The sequence below is a fragment of the Mus caroli genome, chromosome 2, assembly GCF_900094665.2.
Source record: "Mus caroli chromosome 2, CAROLI_EIJ_v1.1, whole genome shotgun sequence".
Taxonomy (NCBI): Eukaryota; Metazoa; Chordata; class Mammalia; order Rodentia; family Muridae; genus Mus; species Mus caroli.
In genome coordinates this window covers 63,607,825-63,625,771 of record NC_034571.1, presented here as the reverse complement: position 1 = coordinate 63,625,771, position 17,947 = coordinate 63,607,825, and the positions used below count along the sequence as shown (strand labels likewise).

Here is a 17,947-nt window from a genome sequence, read left to right as displayed (position 1 = left end):
AGAAGACACACAATCCAGGAAGCCAAGTATTCGTGGACCTGTGTTAAGGAGACAGGTGTACATGGGCACAGCCTCTCCCACCTCTTGAAAAATGGCACCAGACAGAGAAGAAGGGATGGGAAGAGCTGATCTAACAGTCATTAGTAAACTGGAAGCAGAAAAATGTTAGCATCTGGCTTTCTTTTACCAGAGTTTCAGAAGCCTAAAAGGCTGTGAGTGAATGAGCTAAAGGAGACCAGCTCCAGGCTAACGGCGCCTCCTCATCGCTTCCCAGCAATCCGAGAGTGCCCGATTCCATGCCCGATTCCATGCAGACACAGTAACTCACCCTGTGGCCCAGGCTTTTGCAACTTCTCGGCATTGGTGGGGGTCTCAATGCACCCACCTGCCAATGCATTCCTGTCAAAGGCTTTGGGATACATCAAGTCACAAAAGCCTGCAGGAGGCGAACCTTCTTATTCGGGTGTCTACATATCTCATTACTTATGGTGACTTATGTTTTTCAACATGATTTTCTTCATGAAAAGTGGCTGCTTTTGAGTATTGGTGGTTACAGGAGTTTCAAGAGCTTTGGCTAGGGCTCCCTCACATCTGCTTGGCGCCCCCTAGGTGTGGGTGGGTGCTATGTACACATAGGTGAAAGGAGGGCCCTCCTTAAGCCCATTAGTTCATGGAACTAAAATGTGATTGGTAGAATATTGCTAATTAGCTCACAGCATTTGGAGAATGGCACAATCTCACCTCTGGAAGAGAAGCTGATCCTGGGAAGAATACATTTAAGGAAACGGCCTTGTTTCACTTTAAGAACGTTTATGATCATTCCTGACAGGGGCAGCATACTTGAAGGCACCTGCAGTAGTTAGAGCCCTCCACATTTCTTTCTTGCTACACAAGAGCTGGATGATCACTATCCCCTCAGGCCGACTCTGGTCTTGTTTGATGCTTTTCTCCTTTGGGTGTTAGGACCATTGCAGGGCTATGATGACTTATTGACTAAGCAGAAATAAGCCAAAGACAAGGAAAGTGAAAGGCAGGTAGGAGCCTTAGTACCACAAACATTACACAAAGGGCCAGCACTTAACTTCTTATTTCCAAAGGTGTTGAGGCCTCTCTGGGTATAATGACATCATCTCCCATACTGATAAATGGCCCACATCCATACCTTTGGGCTAATTCTATACACTATTTTTCTTCTTCAAATTAAGGAAAATACTCAAACATCCAGGCAACTCTGACATCGATTTACCCCAAAATGATTAGTAATGTAAACTGGGTTGGAGGCAATCAAAGGCACCCATTCATTCTCTCAGAAGAACTGGTCAGCACAGACACAGGTGAGCTCCAATGTCCTTTCTAACAACGAAGTCTCATTTTTCCTTAGCCCAAGTAACAATGAGATTTAAATGCAAGGTGGAAGATTCAGACCTTTCTATCTAACGTGAAGGAAAGGCAAAAAGTATAGGCCTATGTCATGTCACAGCAGGGACACATTTCTGTCACTCTGAACATCAATAAGTGTACCTACACACAAGCAGACAGTACTGCCTCTGTACCTAGGCTATGTCATCACCTTTTGGGACCATGGTAGCACGCAGTGCTTTTGCTAAGTATACGACTCAGACAAGAGTTTACCGGTTTGAGAGTCACCTACCATATGGACTAAAGATGACTGGTCTTTCTTGGTCCGTGCCTTTGCTGCCTTGTTCATCAGCATTTGACGCCAATGACACCATCGAATGATAATCTGGGATATGCTCTGTCTGGCAGTTCAGCAGACATTAGAACCATGGGGTTAAATGGCAATCACTTGCACTTTTACAATAAATACTTGAATGACCCACAATACTGATCCTTGCAGTTGCTCCTCTGCTCTCAACCTCCACGGGGCTGAATCTGTGATAGTGAACTGGGTGTGTCTTATGTGTGGCAGCAGATGCTCTAGGACCTGAGTTCTATCTCAGGGAGCTCTGTGACTGAGAGGCTGAAAGGCTTTTGCTACTCTCAGCCGGTGCAAAGCAAAACTAAAGAGAAGGAAAGTTTGTTTAGGACATGGTTGAATGTGTTCTTTTTTTTTTTTTTTTTTTTTTTTTTTTTTTTTTTTTTTTAAGGAAAGGAATATGGAGGACGACGATGAATCAGTCATCATTTAGTTTTACCAGTTTTTGGAGAAACATACATATGCACACATAAATCAGACATGGCTATATCAATTATTGACTCTAGGCCAAATTCTACTTGATTTCCTACTTTTCCCCCCAACTAAATCTAGGTAAGCTATGAAAGTTACTTTTTCTAGAGTCCTTTCTACACACACTTTGGTACCCTGGGGAATTTGGATGCAACCAGGAAGGAGGAGACATCACCACAAGCTATGCTAATTACCAAAAACACCACTCAGAACTAACCTAAAGCTGGATTTACAAGTCAGACTTTCTGAGAGCTATGGCCTGCCATATGTGGATAGGATTCCTCAGACAGTGTCTGTTCTCCGTCTTATCCGCCCATTTTTGGGAGAACATTAGACAGAGATATTAATATTCTATTCCAGAAAAAGCCTACAAACTCCATTTCAATTAGCCAAGCAGAATTATTTTCTCACAAAGGTAATATGAAACAAACAAAAAAAATATCAAAGGACACGTTGCAGACTAAGCCAACCTAAAGGTGTCAGTCAGAAAGCGTGCCCCTAGTCTTCCACAGTAACTTCCGTGGAGAAGATGAGTTAGATCTGCCTTTGGTATGGACAGGATCAACTTACTTCATTTTTAGATACCTCTCCTGAATGTACAGATTGATCTTAAACTTCTTCGGTGCTAAAGAGTGTCACATGGTTCAGATACAAGTTCACAGTGGTTGTCAAAACCATCTCACACCTGGGAGGATGTGCCCAGACATTAACTAGAGATGGGTAGGCTCCTTAGCTTAGCTGATGACAAACTTTCACTGTCTCAACACTGCTCTTGGTTTTCATCCATTTGCATTTGAGCAAATGCCCTGATTACTAACAGTACCTCCCGTGTCTTATCACTGGTCTCACAAACTCAAACACTCTCTCAAGTTTCACTCCTAGACATATAACTGTTTTGGTTACTATATCAGCAAAGGCTCAAATCACACAGTCAGTTGCACTGTCTTCTGTGGTAACAACTAGACATGTTTCCAAGCTTTGAAAATTATTGTCTGGACCATACCAGAAAATACTGTTTTGTAATTAGGTGGAGAAAGATTTAATATTGCAGTGAGTTCTTTGGGAGTCTTCTCTTAACAATTAACTCACAGGCTTCAAGGTATGGGTATGCAGATGTAATTTAAAAGAACCAAATGGAGTGGGGGGTGGTTCTAAGCAGGACTGTCATGCACTGTAATGTTTTGCTATTGGTTGCTCAGTGCTGATTGGTTTGGAGTCCTGTTTTAGGTGATGTTTGACTCATGAGTACTGTAATTCCATTCAGTTTCCTTTTTACTGAAGATGAGATGGGTCCAATCCTTGGCTCATCTGTGTGGTTTCTGTAGCCGCACAAAAGTAACACTGGATGCAGGGGGGTGTGGGTGGGTGAGGGCTCATAACTTATTCTTTGGCAATTTTCCCCACAGCTGTTGCTGCTATTCTCCAGTAGAATTTTTACTGTTTTTCTGGAAATAGCTCCACTTGAAGAGAAATTCACAGGAGCCCCCACAAGTCGTCAGAGCAGTAAATAGAACAGACTTGTCCTGTTGGGTGAATGCTTCTAGCAACAAGAAAGTCATTATGGGACGAGTTTGAGGAGGAAGGCAAGGGGTTAATAGTCTTTCTCTCATTCAACTTATTTTGCTCAGCAAAATACAAAGTCTAATACCAGATAGGGCTTTCTCTTGAAAGCTGGTTGCAATAAAGTGCTTTGCAGGGAAGGAAGTCTTTGCCAACTCCCACAAGACTTTTTCTTTTCCTGCCTCAGAATATTCTGGGCTTCCTCTTTTTTATACGTCAGGACAGAAGACTGGACTAATAGGGTAGAAGTCATGGCAAGACCTGGTTGAGGGCAGTGGCTATCCTTACGAGACTCCCAGAGCCCAGTATATGGGGCCTTTGTATCTGGGAACATATGCAAGAGATACTGTTTCATACTCAGAACACTGACTTCACTGGAGGGCAAAATAGCTTTGTTACCAACATAGTCAACCCCCGACTACCTACCACAGAAAAGAAGTCTCATGTCTGTGCACAAGAGACAAACCAAGGCAGTTTCCTGTAAAATTCTAAAGTCCCCCCATAGCCACTCTCTTTCATCTGATCACCAAGAGTGGCAAGGAAAACACCTGGTTCATCCTGTTTAGACTCACGTGGGGCAATGGTCACCAACTGTATGGGCAAATGAAAATGGGTGCAGAACAGAAGGAAAGCCAACCTACTGGGAACTGTGTGAGGATCTGGCATGGGATGTTCCTTGCTCTAAGGGGTAAAGAAACCTGATGCTCACGGCACACTGGACCACAACGTGGAAAAGGGGCACACACAGACAGGACATCTTTACTGTCAATCACGAGCCCAGAGGATGAAAGGAGTGAAGGAATCCTTGTTTGTCCACAGATTTACAAACAAATAAAAAAATAAATAATATCCTAAGACAAATGCAAATACTGTTCCCTGTGTCAGTTACATACAGCATGCCTACATAGAAATAATGGATTTCTTCATTCACAGACAGGACACATGGCAGTACACTATTCAGAATGCTCCAAGAATCCTAATTTTTTGTCTCTGGTGATGAGATATCATGAAAGGAACTGCATTTGCAACTTATTAAATACTTCCAGGAACAAACAGTTCCCTTTGTTCAGAACTTATAGTTTTGGGTAGTTAATCATCCACGGAACAAGGACCAGTGAGGAGGTACCCATTGGTACCGCTGGTTCCGTTGGTGGTTGTTGAAGAGTGTGGTTTCTTCCCTGGAGGCTCTGAGTCCTCATCATCTGAGCTAGATTCAATGTCACTCCGGTCATCCTTGGATACCTGCAGAATACAAAAATGGGAGTGTCACCAGCTTCCTAGGACCAGCAGGGTTGGGCATGCCCAGCAAGCAGCACATGCAACCTCACACGAAGACAAACTTATTCACATGTTAAAGAAAACAGATAAGAACACTGTTATGGTAGCAAGGTCCCTTCTTCACAGCAGGAATGAGCCTGAAGGGTAGGTAGCCTTCATCAGAGATAATGTTTAGACCATGACTCCTGCCCTTACCCACAGTGATGGTGGCATCTGTACCATGAGAGTGGTCCTTTAGGAACTGCACCCGAACAAATCAATTTATTCAATAATGACCACATTCTTATTGACAATTATTTAATGTTAACTCTCAATTACTATAGTAATAGAGATATTCACACACTAGCTCAAACCATTGCTATTTGGGATTGTAACTTATTGTTCTATATTTAATTCACATTTCTTTTCTTTTTTTTTTTTTGCTAAAATTACAAATGGCACTGGAAGACATTCTAACAATCCTCTAGATGAGATAGCTTTTAACATTTGCCAGGAAAAAAACTATTGGCCAGATCATCAAAAATTCTTTATTATGTGCCAATTTCTTCAATCTTCCATTAGTTTCATTAAGTAATATGAACAGGAAAATAAGATACTAGGATATACATCTGCATGTTAACATGGAGTACAGAAAAAAATCCTACAGTGTGGCAAGTAAGGACTTTATTGATTTTAACACTGAAATAATTTGAATTCTTTTCTACATAACGCTAAATTATAGCCAGCATTTTAACCTAGAAGGGCCTTAAGAGCTTCAAATAAGTGCACTGGTTACTTAACTAGTCAATTCTTATTTTGACACCAGGTCTCACTGTGTAGCCCAGACTTGCAGAAATCTTGCATAAGCCTCCTGAGTCCTGGGATTATAGGTCTGCACCAACACACTCAGCTTCATTTGACTAATTATTAAGTTGGATGGCCAGAGGATCCTGTTGACCTGGCTTTATGAAGCCTGGTCTTCAGTGATCCTCTAGGGGCAGGGCTGAGAGACTGTCTCAGTTTCTCAATGGCATTTCTAAATTACTGAGGGCTTCTCAAATCAGATCTTCTCTGCACAATTAACAAACCCAGCAACTCGAGAGCCTTGGGATCTACTACTGTGAAGCCACTAGGGACCAGGGACATAATCATTTCTAGGTGTGTATAGATGGGGGACAGTAAAATCGGAAAGCTACTGTTCCAATCTAACTAGCGATGACCTAAATGTCACACACAGCTAAGCCTCACCCCAAAGCCCTCTGAGGTGAGAATGAATTCATGTTGACAATGTCACTCAAAAACAAAAGAGAACAACAATGCACTTAAGATACTGAGGCAACAAATGACTGGGGGATAAAAGTATTTCAGCTTAAAAGCATGAGTCATAAAGAAGTATTATGTAAGTTCCATATATTTATAAGTCTATTAGTTTCAAATTAATGTGCTAGTACAGGACTCCAGATGCAGAGAGTATTAATTTGCATGCCTAATAAGTTGATTCTAAATTACATTTAGAAAAACCCACCATTATGATACTGTCAAAGAAAAAGGGGGGAATTTAGAATGTCACAAAATAACCCAGAGGAAAGAGCCCATGGACAGGAGGGCCTTTTCTGTGTTAGGTTTGAGCATCAGGGGCAGAGGACAAACCCAGAAGCCAGGGCTGGGGAATGTAATTAGTGATCATTCCTTCACAAAGATGACGGAATCACAGTTAGAGGTAAGACGACAGGGCTGGTGGAAAGGAGAATGCCATAAATACAAAAATAATCTAATCTACTGCACTCTCCACCTTTAGTTATTGTCATGCTCCAGGATGATGCATGCTGATTTAATTTATATCCAAATGAGAAGAAACCTGAGTTCAAGCTGGGCATGGTGGTGCATCTGAGCATGCAAGAGGCAGACAGGTGAATTCAAGGCTGGCTTGGTCTACAGATTCAGTATAGTTCTCTCTATACAGAGAGACCCTGTCTGGAAAAATTTAACAACAACAACAACAACAACAACAAAAAAACCCAAAAAACCAAAAGAAAAGAAAAAAGAAACATAGATTTATTTTGAAGAATAAGAAGTCAGAGGAAAAATGAACTTTATCTCCTATGAAATTAATCTGTCAAAATACTCAGGAGTTATATATAGGTGGTGATGCTGAGGACTGGCCTTATAGATCATGCCAGATTGCTCAGATGTTTCCTGTGGAAGGAGCTGATTTTGTGGACCGCACCGAGGACAGAGGTCAAGTGCTACTCTCTGTTTTCTGCAGATCAGGACATCTGTAGCCCAAGTCTCCTTTCTGCACTGCATGGATCAACTGGTTTACTTCTCTTACTTCACATTGATCTGTTTCAGTCTTAGCCAACATGTTAGGGACCAATAGAAAAGAACAAGTCCCTTCCTGTTGGATCAGCAAGATTCATATGTTCCCACAAAAGGCAGTGATGAAACTCTCCCTGATACCTTTTGCAGACCATGGAACCAACCTACAGTGGCCACAAAGCCCCCAGTAGTGTCAACAGGTTAGACGGCAGGAAAACGGCTGGACCAAAGCACCTGTGCAACCCTCCAGCAGGCAAGTGTCACCCCAGAAGGAAGAGAGAGGACGAGAAACTTACATGTAAAGGGTTCCACTTCCCAGCCTTCCAGGATGGCAGGAGGAAGAGAACAAACAATGAAGTAAGAAATCAGTGTGGAGCATGATCTGGAAACGTCCCTGCTTGGGACGAAGGGGCTGAGGCTCTGGAAGATATATTTACGTCAGCCTCTCGATTCCATTTTAAAACAGAGACTTAAGTAAGTTTTGTAGGAAAAGTCGTAGATGTATTTATTCCTTCCTTTGAGAGAAAGAACTACCTCGATGTGCACATGACACCTAGCAATCCTTTTAACGAAAGGAAATACGTTATTAAATCAAATTTCTGCTCAGTATAATCAGAGAAGATTAAAGAGACAGGGAGAAAAAAAATCCACAATAAATAATATGTTATCATTAAATGCTAAATTGTAAACACAGATCTATGGGTATCATCAGCAACAGAGCCAACAGAGCAACTTTTTTTTTTTTTTAAAAGAACCAACGAGAAGAAAATAATTCAATTTGTGTTTCAAGGTAGTTTGGGAAGAAATAGCACCGATTTCGATGAAATCAGAAACAAGTGATTTCAGAGGAGCCAAAAATACCCTGACATTTCTGGGACGTACTGGAGAGAGTGGGTTTTAGCTTACCTTGCCTTTTGAAACAGTTTTGCAAGCTATTTTTACAATCAGGTAAGACCAGAAGCAGTTCAACCCTTGTAGTAACAAGAGCAGCAGGTTAAAAACCCACCAGGAAGGGTAGGGTCCGACGATCTCCCAACTTTCAAATAATGTGGTATTCAACACCCTGAGGAGGAGAAGAAAGGCATTACTGAACACAGCGCTGCGTTTGGTTCTCAAAGGAGTCCTACTGATTGTGATGGTGCACAGGTCAACAGACTCCCCCAGCTGCCTCCTCCCTTCCAGGGGGGACAGCCTGAAAGTGAAGCAGGCCCTGAGGAGTCATCTCCTGCCATAGTGCCCTGACTGTTCCATATTAAGTTATTTTAACCCATTCACTGTTTAAAAAACTGTCACTTTTTCAAGTGTGCACTTCGGTGGCACTGTGTAAACTCATATTATTGTGTAGTAATCACCACCACCCACCTTCAGATCGCTTGCAAAACTCAGACTGCCCTTGAACAGCAGCTCCCCACCCTCGCTGTCTGAAGCAAGTTCTATTCTATTTTCTGCCTCTGAAAGCTGGGCTTCAAGGGCCTGTTTGTGGAATCATAAAATAGTGGTTACTGGCTCCTCCCAAGCACAGTAGCCTTAAGGTTTATCCATTTTGCATCAAATATGAGGACTTCTTCCCTGAACTATTTGCACACAGCACACTGTGTTTACATATCTATCCACCAGCAGACACGCAGCCTGCTTCCATCCTTTGGCTATGGTAAATATTGCTTCTAAGAGTCTGGGTCCACAAACATCTGTTCTAGTGTACATCTTTTGGCTCTCCACCTAGAAGTGAAATCCCTGAATCTGTCCAATGTCCCCTTCACTGTCACCATTCATGGCTCCCTCTATGAGTTCCATTCATCTTTTGGATTTGATTCTCTAACAACTCATTAAGAAGGCCTGTATCGTCTTTCAAGTTGATTTTGGCTTTCTGCAGTGAGAAGACCACCACCCAATATTACACTGCAAGGGAAAAAAGGTGCACCAGGAAAGACATTGGTTCAGAGAAGACCACATGCCTCGCACAGCAGGGATTAGAAAATGCATGAGAGCCAGGCTTTTATCTGCAAGTGATCCCATTAGAGGGCTCTTAATTTTCTAATTGTTCCCCTGGGAAAGAACCGAAAATTAGAAGAAATCCTTTGAAAGTGAAGCCTTCATGTGAGTATTTGAAAGATTTATTTCTAACAAAAATTATTAGGGTATAATTAATGTATTTAGTTTTAAAAGTGTGTTGGAATGTATACTTGAGTTAGGAAAACCAACCAACCAACCAAGCAATTCTATAACTTGTCATCAGAGGCAGCAGGTGGCCATGAGAGATAGATGCCAGGAAGCCTGGTTCTCCTGTCGGCCTGTGATGCTTCCAAGTCTTTGGAGACTGACTTGTCATCCAGACCTGTCACTGTCACAGTCACATGACACCCTTCCACCCACATGATTTGTGGGTCACCTTTCCTTCTCTCAGTTGTCACAGGGCAGCGTTTCCATTACCCACAAGGGCAGCAGCGCTTTGTGTGGGACCAATCAGACTGGACAGGCAAGGCAGGGCTACACCTGGCACAGACTAAGTGGTTAAGAGGTTGGACTGTGCTTGAATTTAAGGCAGGGTCTACTTATACAAGGCCAGAAGGAAAAGATGGAGAGAACTTAAACAGTATGATGGGTGCCTTCAGAGAGGTTAAAAGAAACACTTCATGAATTCACAAAAATCCTCAGAGCAGTAGCATGAGATTGAATTTAGAAACTAAAAGTAGTATTGTACTTTATACATACTGATATATTAATACTGGGATGAAATTAAGGAAATCTGTTAATATTAATAGGCCAAATTGGCACAAACAATTATTTCAATGACACCAAAGACATTTGATAATGTCCAGTTCTCCACTGTTGAGGGTTTATTTATTTATTACTTTTTATTTATTATTACTTTTTGGGTTTATTTTTGAGACAGGATTTCTCCATGTAACCCCTGGCTGTCCTAGATTTGCTTTGTGGACCAGGCAGGCCTCGACTCACAGAGATCTGCCTGCCTCTGCCTCATGAGTGTCGGGATTAAATGCCTGGCCATTGTTGAGTTTTGACAATGGACTTCTTTGTATATGAGCACTTGAGCATTTTAACAAACAAGAGTTACTTCCTTAAAAACAGAGACACACCGTGGAAGTCAGCGTTAGTATCATCATTAGAGGTTCTGGTCATTCAAGATGGCAAGAAAGGGAAAGATTTTTATTTAGAATATTTTACGTACCGATCTATAAGTATTTTAATAGTAGCAAACAATAAAAATATCCTGATATAAAATTGCTAACAAATTAGTTTTCATCTCTAGTCCAGAAATTATGACATGAATCTACGTATTAAATATATTTTTATTTCTAGTCTACCTTTTGTGTTTAGGCATCTCTTGCATATTCTGGGTCAGCAACTATGACTAAGTTACTTCTCTGGCCCTAAAACATATTTTAAGAATTTTTAATAATGGAGGGAAAAGTCATGAGGGAGAAAGAGAAAAGGGAGGGAGAGGGAGAGGGGGAGGTGGAAGGGAGAGGGAAAGCCAGAGAAAGTAAGAGTGTACATTAAAGCTGTTAAAAATCAAAGTGGCTTTCCTTTGGTAGCTCAGGGAATTTTATAATTTCCTTTTTACATCTTCTACTTTCCAAGATCATGACAAATTAAAAAAAAAAAACACTAGTTATTTCTGAGAAAGAGTATATTGGGATAATGTCGACAGTGCCACCTTGTTTGTGCTAAGTGGCTCTCTTTTCTTGAAATGTCACTTTGCAGACCAGGGACCATTAGGTCTAAACAAGGCTAAGTGCCAAGGCTATCAGGGAGGGATCTACACACCTTACACCTTCTATTTCCAGCTGCATCCAGAACTCCTGGAATTAACACAGTCCCCAGATGTTTGCAGAGTGACTCCCATTTGTTTATCTAGTAACCAAGTAAATAAGCTTGAGCAATGTCTGGGATAATTACAAAACCTTTACTATAGCTCTGCTTCTTAACATACACACTATACAGACACATCAACTGTATCGTTCTGCACAGCACGAAGTAGCATTCTACTGGCTGTAGGCTGGGAGCCTGTCTCACCATTAGGGTTTCAGAACCAGTGCTGCACATGGCTTAATTTGAGCAGAGCACTGGCTGGTGACATGATACTCACATTCATTTCAGAAATGAATGCATCAGCTCTTCTGTGACAGATGTCTCAGAGATGCCACTCAAAAATAATGCGACTTCTTTGAAAATTGACTTGGATGCTCACAGAGTCCCTTGGGAAAATCCTATCTCTATCTATCTATCTATCTATCTATCTAGGAAAAATACTATCTATCTATCTATCTATCTATCTATCTAGGAAAATACTATCTCTCTCTCTCTCTCTCTATCTATCTATCTAGGAAAATACTATCTATCTATCTATCTATCTATCTATCTATCTATCTATCTATCTATCTATCAATCTCTATCTCTATCTATCTATCTATCTATCTATCTATCTATCTATCTATCTATCTATCTACCTACCTACCTACCTATCTATCATCCATCCGGTCATCACTACAGGAGCTTGGTAAGGAAAGTCGCCAAAGAACAGCTAACGTCATTGACACCTGGATTCTGAAAAACAGCAAACCTAGACTGTTCTGAGCAAACTTCCCTTTTTGGGACAAGCTATTAAAGGATGATGTCAGGATCTTACTCTTTCTGAAAGGTAAGGCCCAGAAATATATACTGTGAAGATGCCACTAAACCCCCCTGGTGACAAGATTCCAGGAGAAAAGATGCCTCTCAGGGAGCATTGACTAGGGGAGGGGAGGAACGAGGCAGATGGGAAACTGGAAACCTTCATGTCCTCATGTGGGTAGTGATTGCATGGGATCTAAATACATAAAATTGAGAAATGTGTCCATCGGGGCAAGCTGTATCCTCAAGGTCTGTGCATTACACAATAAATGTGAATCCTACATCTATAAAATGCAGTGGGAGAAATCTCTCTGTGTCATGCAAAATGAACATAATGAACACCATCAACTTGCAATTTCTGGTCTGTTTAATTACTGTGGCAGTACAATGGGTTTTCCCCACATAGTCTCTGTTCAATGTATTGAGGCTGGGAAAATGATATTTTTCTTTCTCAAATAATAGTTCTTTCCCCAATAAAAGCAAATCTCTATTGGTGACAGTACAGGGAGACAAGGGAGAAGCAAAGACCTTTCAATTCTTTTTTTTTCTCATTAAGGCAAGGCTCACTTAACCACTAGATGGCACACTAGGAGCACACAGAGCATGCTCACACGGGATTATTTGGCCAAACCCAGCACAGACCACACTTGACTCTTCTTTCTCCAAGTTCCACTAACCACTGGGAGATGAGGGGTTTTTATGTGAGACCCATTCTTGCTACATGGCTCTGCCTGGACACAGATACTTGCAAGGAGCCAATTCCCTAGAGAAAAGCAGATGCCCCACTGATCCCTCAGAGCTTGACTGGGGTTATTTTAGTAGATTTTAATGAATCATAAGAATAGAATCTACTTGGCTTTATAGTGACTTTTGCCCAATCTTACCTGTTAAGGACACTTTTTAAAATTTGATTTTGATTGAGACATAGAATGTGCTGGCAGAATGCATATATTTTCGCAGAAGAGTTTATAACATTGTTTTTTGTTGTTGAGCAAAGAACCCACAGAGCAATCTTATTTTAATAAAACAAGGCAGCTTTCATTTGCATCTAGAATACAATACCACTTAAAGCACTCTGCTTTCTCTCTTTAGTTCAGTATTCTGGAGGACTCATGAGAAATTGCCACTGACATATGATCTTGAAGAACCACCTCCGACAGATGAATGAAATATTTATAATATGATGAAATGTATTTGTATATATGGTATATATTTCATTCATGTTGTGACTTCAAAGCATGCATAAATGTTTTTTAACTTTATAACATATACTTATATAGACATTCACATATTCAGTACCACCTATCATGTTTTTTAAGTACTTCCGTGATGTAAGTGATAGAAGACAGTCCAGGAAGTCTTACCATACAAATGTGTTACAGGTAGCATTTGTTTTTTAGTGCTGGTTGAACCAGGATTTCCTACATGCCAAGCAGGGACTCTATTGCTGAGTTATGCCCCAGTGCTGGATGCCAATTCACCAAAAGGGCAAAACTATGGTTCCTAGCTGTTGACAGCATTCTCTGCAAAATCATTTCTCTAGTCCCACCAAAGAGTTTTATGTGTGTTTTGTGTTTCTGGAATAATCTCCCCTGAGAACCATAAAATAATTAGGCCCACAATGAACATTCAAAGACGGCCACGATTTCTTCTCTAGACACAGAAATCAGGACTTGGTCCCAAAGAGTGCCACATGCCAGAAAAGACACTCTGAAAGAGGAATAACAACTCAAGGCCTAAACTATATCTTGACATGATTGGCCATTCAATACTTCAACAGGACTGAAAGGTGTGTGTGTGTGGTTTCTCCCTTTCTACAGGGTAGCCCTCCCACACTTGGACCTCTCCACTGCTGGTGTAGTCAGCAAGTGCCGTCCTGGGAGGGTAGCTTGGGGGTCTGATGCCTGGTCTCACATTTGAATAACTGTTCCCCTTGCCTATCTGTCTATGGCAAACACGGATGTGATTTCTTTATCCCTGGCAGGAATTTGAACTTGAACCCTGGCCTTTAGAAACAGATGTACTAACTCTATCCTGGCATCATTGCAGATGAGACATTCAGTCAAATGAACTTCAGTTTAGTTATACCCTGGCTGGACTGAAGAACCAGTCCTGTATCACATCTCACCAAAGTCTAACTGGGGACTTCCTGGGCCAGAGCAGAGGCTTTTCTCAGCCCACTCTCCTCCCTGTCTTCCGCATCTCCATGCTGGCTGTTTCAGCACCACTGAGGCAGGCCTGCTTCCACCCCTGCCTGCGTGGTCTGTTTTTGCTTCCCTGTTGGTAAAGGTGACTTTTGCTATGTTCCTTATTAGCAGTCTTTCACTGAGCAATTACTATTGCTGAAAGTGTCATATACATTACATACATCATTCAGTCTTGCTAGGTATAAGAGTCGATAATCATCGCAACGCTGTGTCTGAAACCAGGCTCCGGCATTGCACATCCAGTCATTTATTTAATTCTCACAAAAGGTTTTAGGGTAAATCCTCACCCCCCGCCCCCGGTGGGTACTCTTATCTCTATTTTTCAGACAGGACACTGAAGCACAGAAAATGTAAATAACATGGCCAAGGTTGGGGTTGGGAGGTGGAAAGAGAAGAGATCTGGGCAGCCTTAGGTACTACACTAGGCCCCCGGGCCCCTCCTGCTCAGTTCATGCTTCAAGCTCTCCTAGCTGTGTGCCAGCCCCTTACCCATTGTTTATGCTCAGAGCCAAGCCATTGCCATTCCACAGCGGAGGCGGTGCCTCATGGGTCATTGCTTGGCACATGGGCAGAACATCTCCTCTGCCTGTTACTGCTTGCTCTGGTTTCCAGAGAGACAGGCCTTAGTCTTATCCTCTGGCTTCTAATAGTCATATTCCAGTTTGTTCCCGCCTAAATGACCAAAGTGGGTTTAATTTAATTGATTGCCCTACCTTGGCCCATTCCTTTAACCTTTAAATCCCCAAATAATTATCTTTCCTACTGACAATCAAGTAATGCCTTTCACTACCACCTTGACATAGATATGAAATATTAACGATGTAAGAAAATCAAAGACTTCTTTCTAAATTCAGCTCATAAGACAGGCGTGTGAGCCCTCTGCTGCTTGCTTTGATTTTGTCTTTGGAAGGGTCGAGGCCCATGCACATCTCCGATATCCTCGACTTCAAGAAAAGAGCACAGAAGGACAACTCTTACAGCAACGTGGAAAGCTAAGAGCAGAGACTGCAGGGACTCATTCCTTCACTTTTCTTTCTTAGACAGGGTCTTGCCATGTAGTCCTAAACTTATGGTGTGAGTATTGCAGGTATCATGTGGGCCCCAGCATGGGGCCTTGCCGAGAGCTGGATATGAGATGTCCTGGCCCTCTCAAGGAGGAAAATGCTTTCCTAATGCACTGTGTTAATTGCATGTTGATCACCCATTTAGAACTTCTGGAATCCAATGTCAGAAATCAAGTTTTTTCTTACACTAACATTATATACAGGAAGTTTCGGGTTTTAGAGCATTCTGAACTTTTAGATTAGAGAGGTGCAGCCATAACATCTAGTCACGAACAGTTTGGATAAGGGCTACTCAGTCATTAGTAGGCCGCTGTGAAATCACTAAAAATTCCAAACACTGATCACATGTCGCTCATGTGTTACATGTCATAAATATAGCATACATATCCTCTAGCGTACACATGATACCCGGCTGGCAAGAGAGCCAAGCTCACTCAACCAGCATGCTGACAGATAAGATGGTACACTGTTCTTTGCTCCTTCTTGTCTCCATCATGTCTCCTTGGCTCTGAGACTCTGACCCTTGAAACTTCCAGTTTCTTGGCTCTATATTTCACATGGTCTTTCCAGTGTTTCACTTGGCAGCACCCACACAAAAACTCTGACCTGTCTTATGATCCCTTGCTCTAGTGTGCTCATTGTGACACTGCCTGGCTTCCCAGAACACCACCTAAGAGAGGTAGCATGGGCACACGTCTGCATGTCGTGTGGGCAGGAGAGATGGAGCTTTAATCTGGGCTATAGTAAATAGTTGTAGGCAGTGTTCTCTCTCGTTCTCTCTCTCTCTCTCTGACATTTTCTGTTTTTATTTAAAATTTCAAGGACATTATTTTATATCTTATATTTAAGAAATGTCTCTGAAAATCTTGGAAGTGCTGCCACCAAGATCAACTGTATCATTGGCCTGCTATCTTGAGAGCTGTTCTGCACCTAATGGTCTTTAGTACTTTTTCCTTGGCAAGAGAAATACAGTAAACATTTTTTTTTTATATATACAAAGACTTAGCCCTTCAGAGTAAGTCAGAATTTACTAAACTAAATTGTGAGATGCTCAAAAACCAAGAGGATAAGATAACCAAGTTCCAAACTCTAGAATTATAAAAACAGGTTTTGATATAACAGAATGCTCTTTTAGGGTTTATGACTTTGGAAGAAATAAAACACAGGAAAAACTCCATTGAATAATAATAAGGCAATCGAAAAGCAAAGACAGTATTCTGGAAAAAAAATAACTGAAATAGTGTTAACTATTGGAATCATCGCAACAGAGTGTAACAGGCATGTTTCGAGTGTGGGCAGATGTGGGCTTACTCAGAAAGGAGCTGACAGTTTGCACATTGCGTTTCAAGTAGAAGTCAAAACACTGTGTTCCCGGCTCAGATCCTGCACTTGCCAGTTGGGTGCCTTACTATTCTTTTATAAACTTCACTTTTCATGTCTGAAAAGCCAAGGTCTCAGATAATGTGATTACTAAAAGCTTCTTAAGCAAAGAGATAAAAAGCTTCAAGACATCTCCTCCCAGGTCTACCTAAAATTTCCTGTGGTCTGACTGTTTTCCTTCAAGCAAAAAATTCCCCAGTGGAAGATGCATTATTCTTAAGTCATTCATGAAACTTTGAACTCAGCCGAAGGAAGCCAAGAAGCAAGCACAGGCTTTGTTCTGTATGAGTAAAACTAAAAAAGACTGCAGAGAAGAAAAGTGCGAAGTTGCATTTAGGAGGAACTCATGAAGCACTCAAGGGCTTGAGCAAATGTTCTATCTACAAGAGCAAATACCCCACCCAGGGGGTCTTACCCCACCCCCTGGCTTCAGGACACTGTGACATAGGGTGGCTTTCTGCTGAAGCAGACTATAACAGCTACAGGGATTCCTAGCAAGCCCCCAGCTTAACTGTGGTGCAACTGCGAGTCCCACCAGGATCCTTGTCAGGGTGTCTCCAGCTTCCACATTAACAAGGCAGCAAGGAATGCAGAAGGCTTGCCAGGCATGAGTTGGCCCTAGAACTCAAGTATCCATAGTCCTCTCCTCATATTGCTGTTCAACCTAACAAAACTAGAAGCTAGAAACCATAGATGTTTATGATGTTACTGTATCTAATTTTAAATCCGTGTGCAAGACTGTGGCATGGAATATGTAACTTGATACCACAGGACACACCCTGTCATGATTCAGCCCACCTACAGATCCATTTCCAAGCCATCCTAGATGCTTTGTTTTGTGCTATGAGTTCAAACTTCCATGAAGAGATACCAAATGGCATTTCCACGTTGAATGTAGGCTTGTGGACCTCTGCTGAGCTGCTCACAAATCCTTGTGGATACTTTTTGTTCTCCTGGCCCTTGCTTATATTTAAGACATTCTACCTCAATGTTAATGGGCTTGCCTGGTTTTCCTCTACTTGTCTGTAAACTCATGAGTATTGGACTATGCCTTAATCCATCTTAGAATTCCTCTCAGGAATGCAGCTACACTGGTGCACAAAGAGGGGAGCAGTGGTTGCATGGATTTGAAGTGATGTCATTTTTTCTTCATACTCAGTATATTGGTCATGAGAAAAGAAAAGGTCTTAAGAATACTGATTGATGTACTACAGAGCAATTGTGATAAAAAATGGTACTGGCATAGTGACAGACAAGTAGACCAATGGAATAGAATTGAAGAGCCAGAAATGAACCCACACACCTATGGTCACTTGATCTTCGACAAGGGAGCTAAA

General features: G+C 41.7%; 1 protein-coding gene across 3 annotated transcripts in view; it reads right to left on the bottom strand.

The window, feature by feature from the left end:
• Positions 1-2,062: 2,062 nt before the first annotated feature.
• Cers6 (ceramide synthase 6) overlaps positions 2,063-17,947 on the bottom strand; it is a 246,434-nt gene continuing 230,549 nt past the window's right edge. Inside the window, exons 9-11 of one of the 3 annotated variants that reach the window (XM_029473798.1) lie at positions 8,231-8,387; positions 7,621-7,644; positions 2,063-4,990 (exon numbers count right to left, since the gene is read on the bottom strand). In XM_029473798.1, the coding sequence (XP_029329658.1) occupies positions 4,838-4,990; positions 7,621-7,644; positions 8,231-8,387 (334 nt within the window). In that variant the 3' untranslated portion in view covers positions 2,063-4,837. The remainder of the gene's footprint in view (positions 4,991-7,620; positions 7,645-8,230; positions 8,388-17,947) is intronic. The other 2 variants (XM_021151369.2, XM_029473812.1) reach the window with 2 other exon arrangements.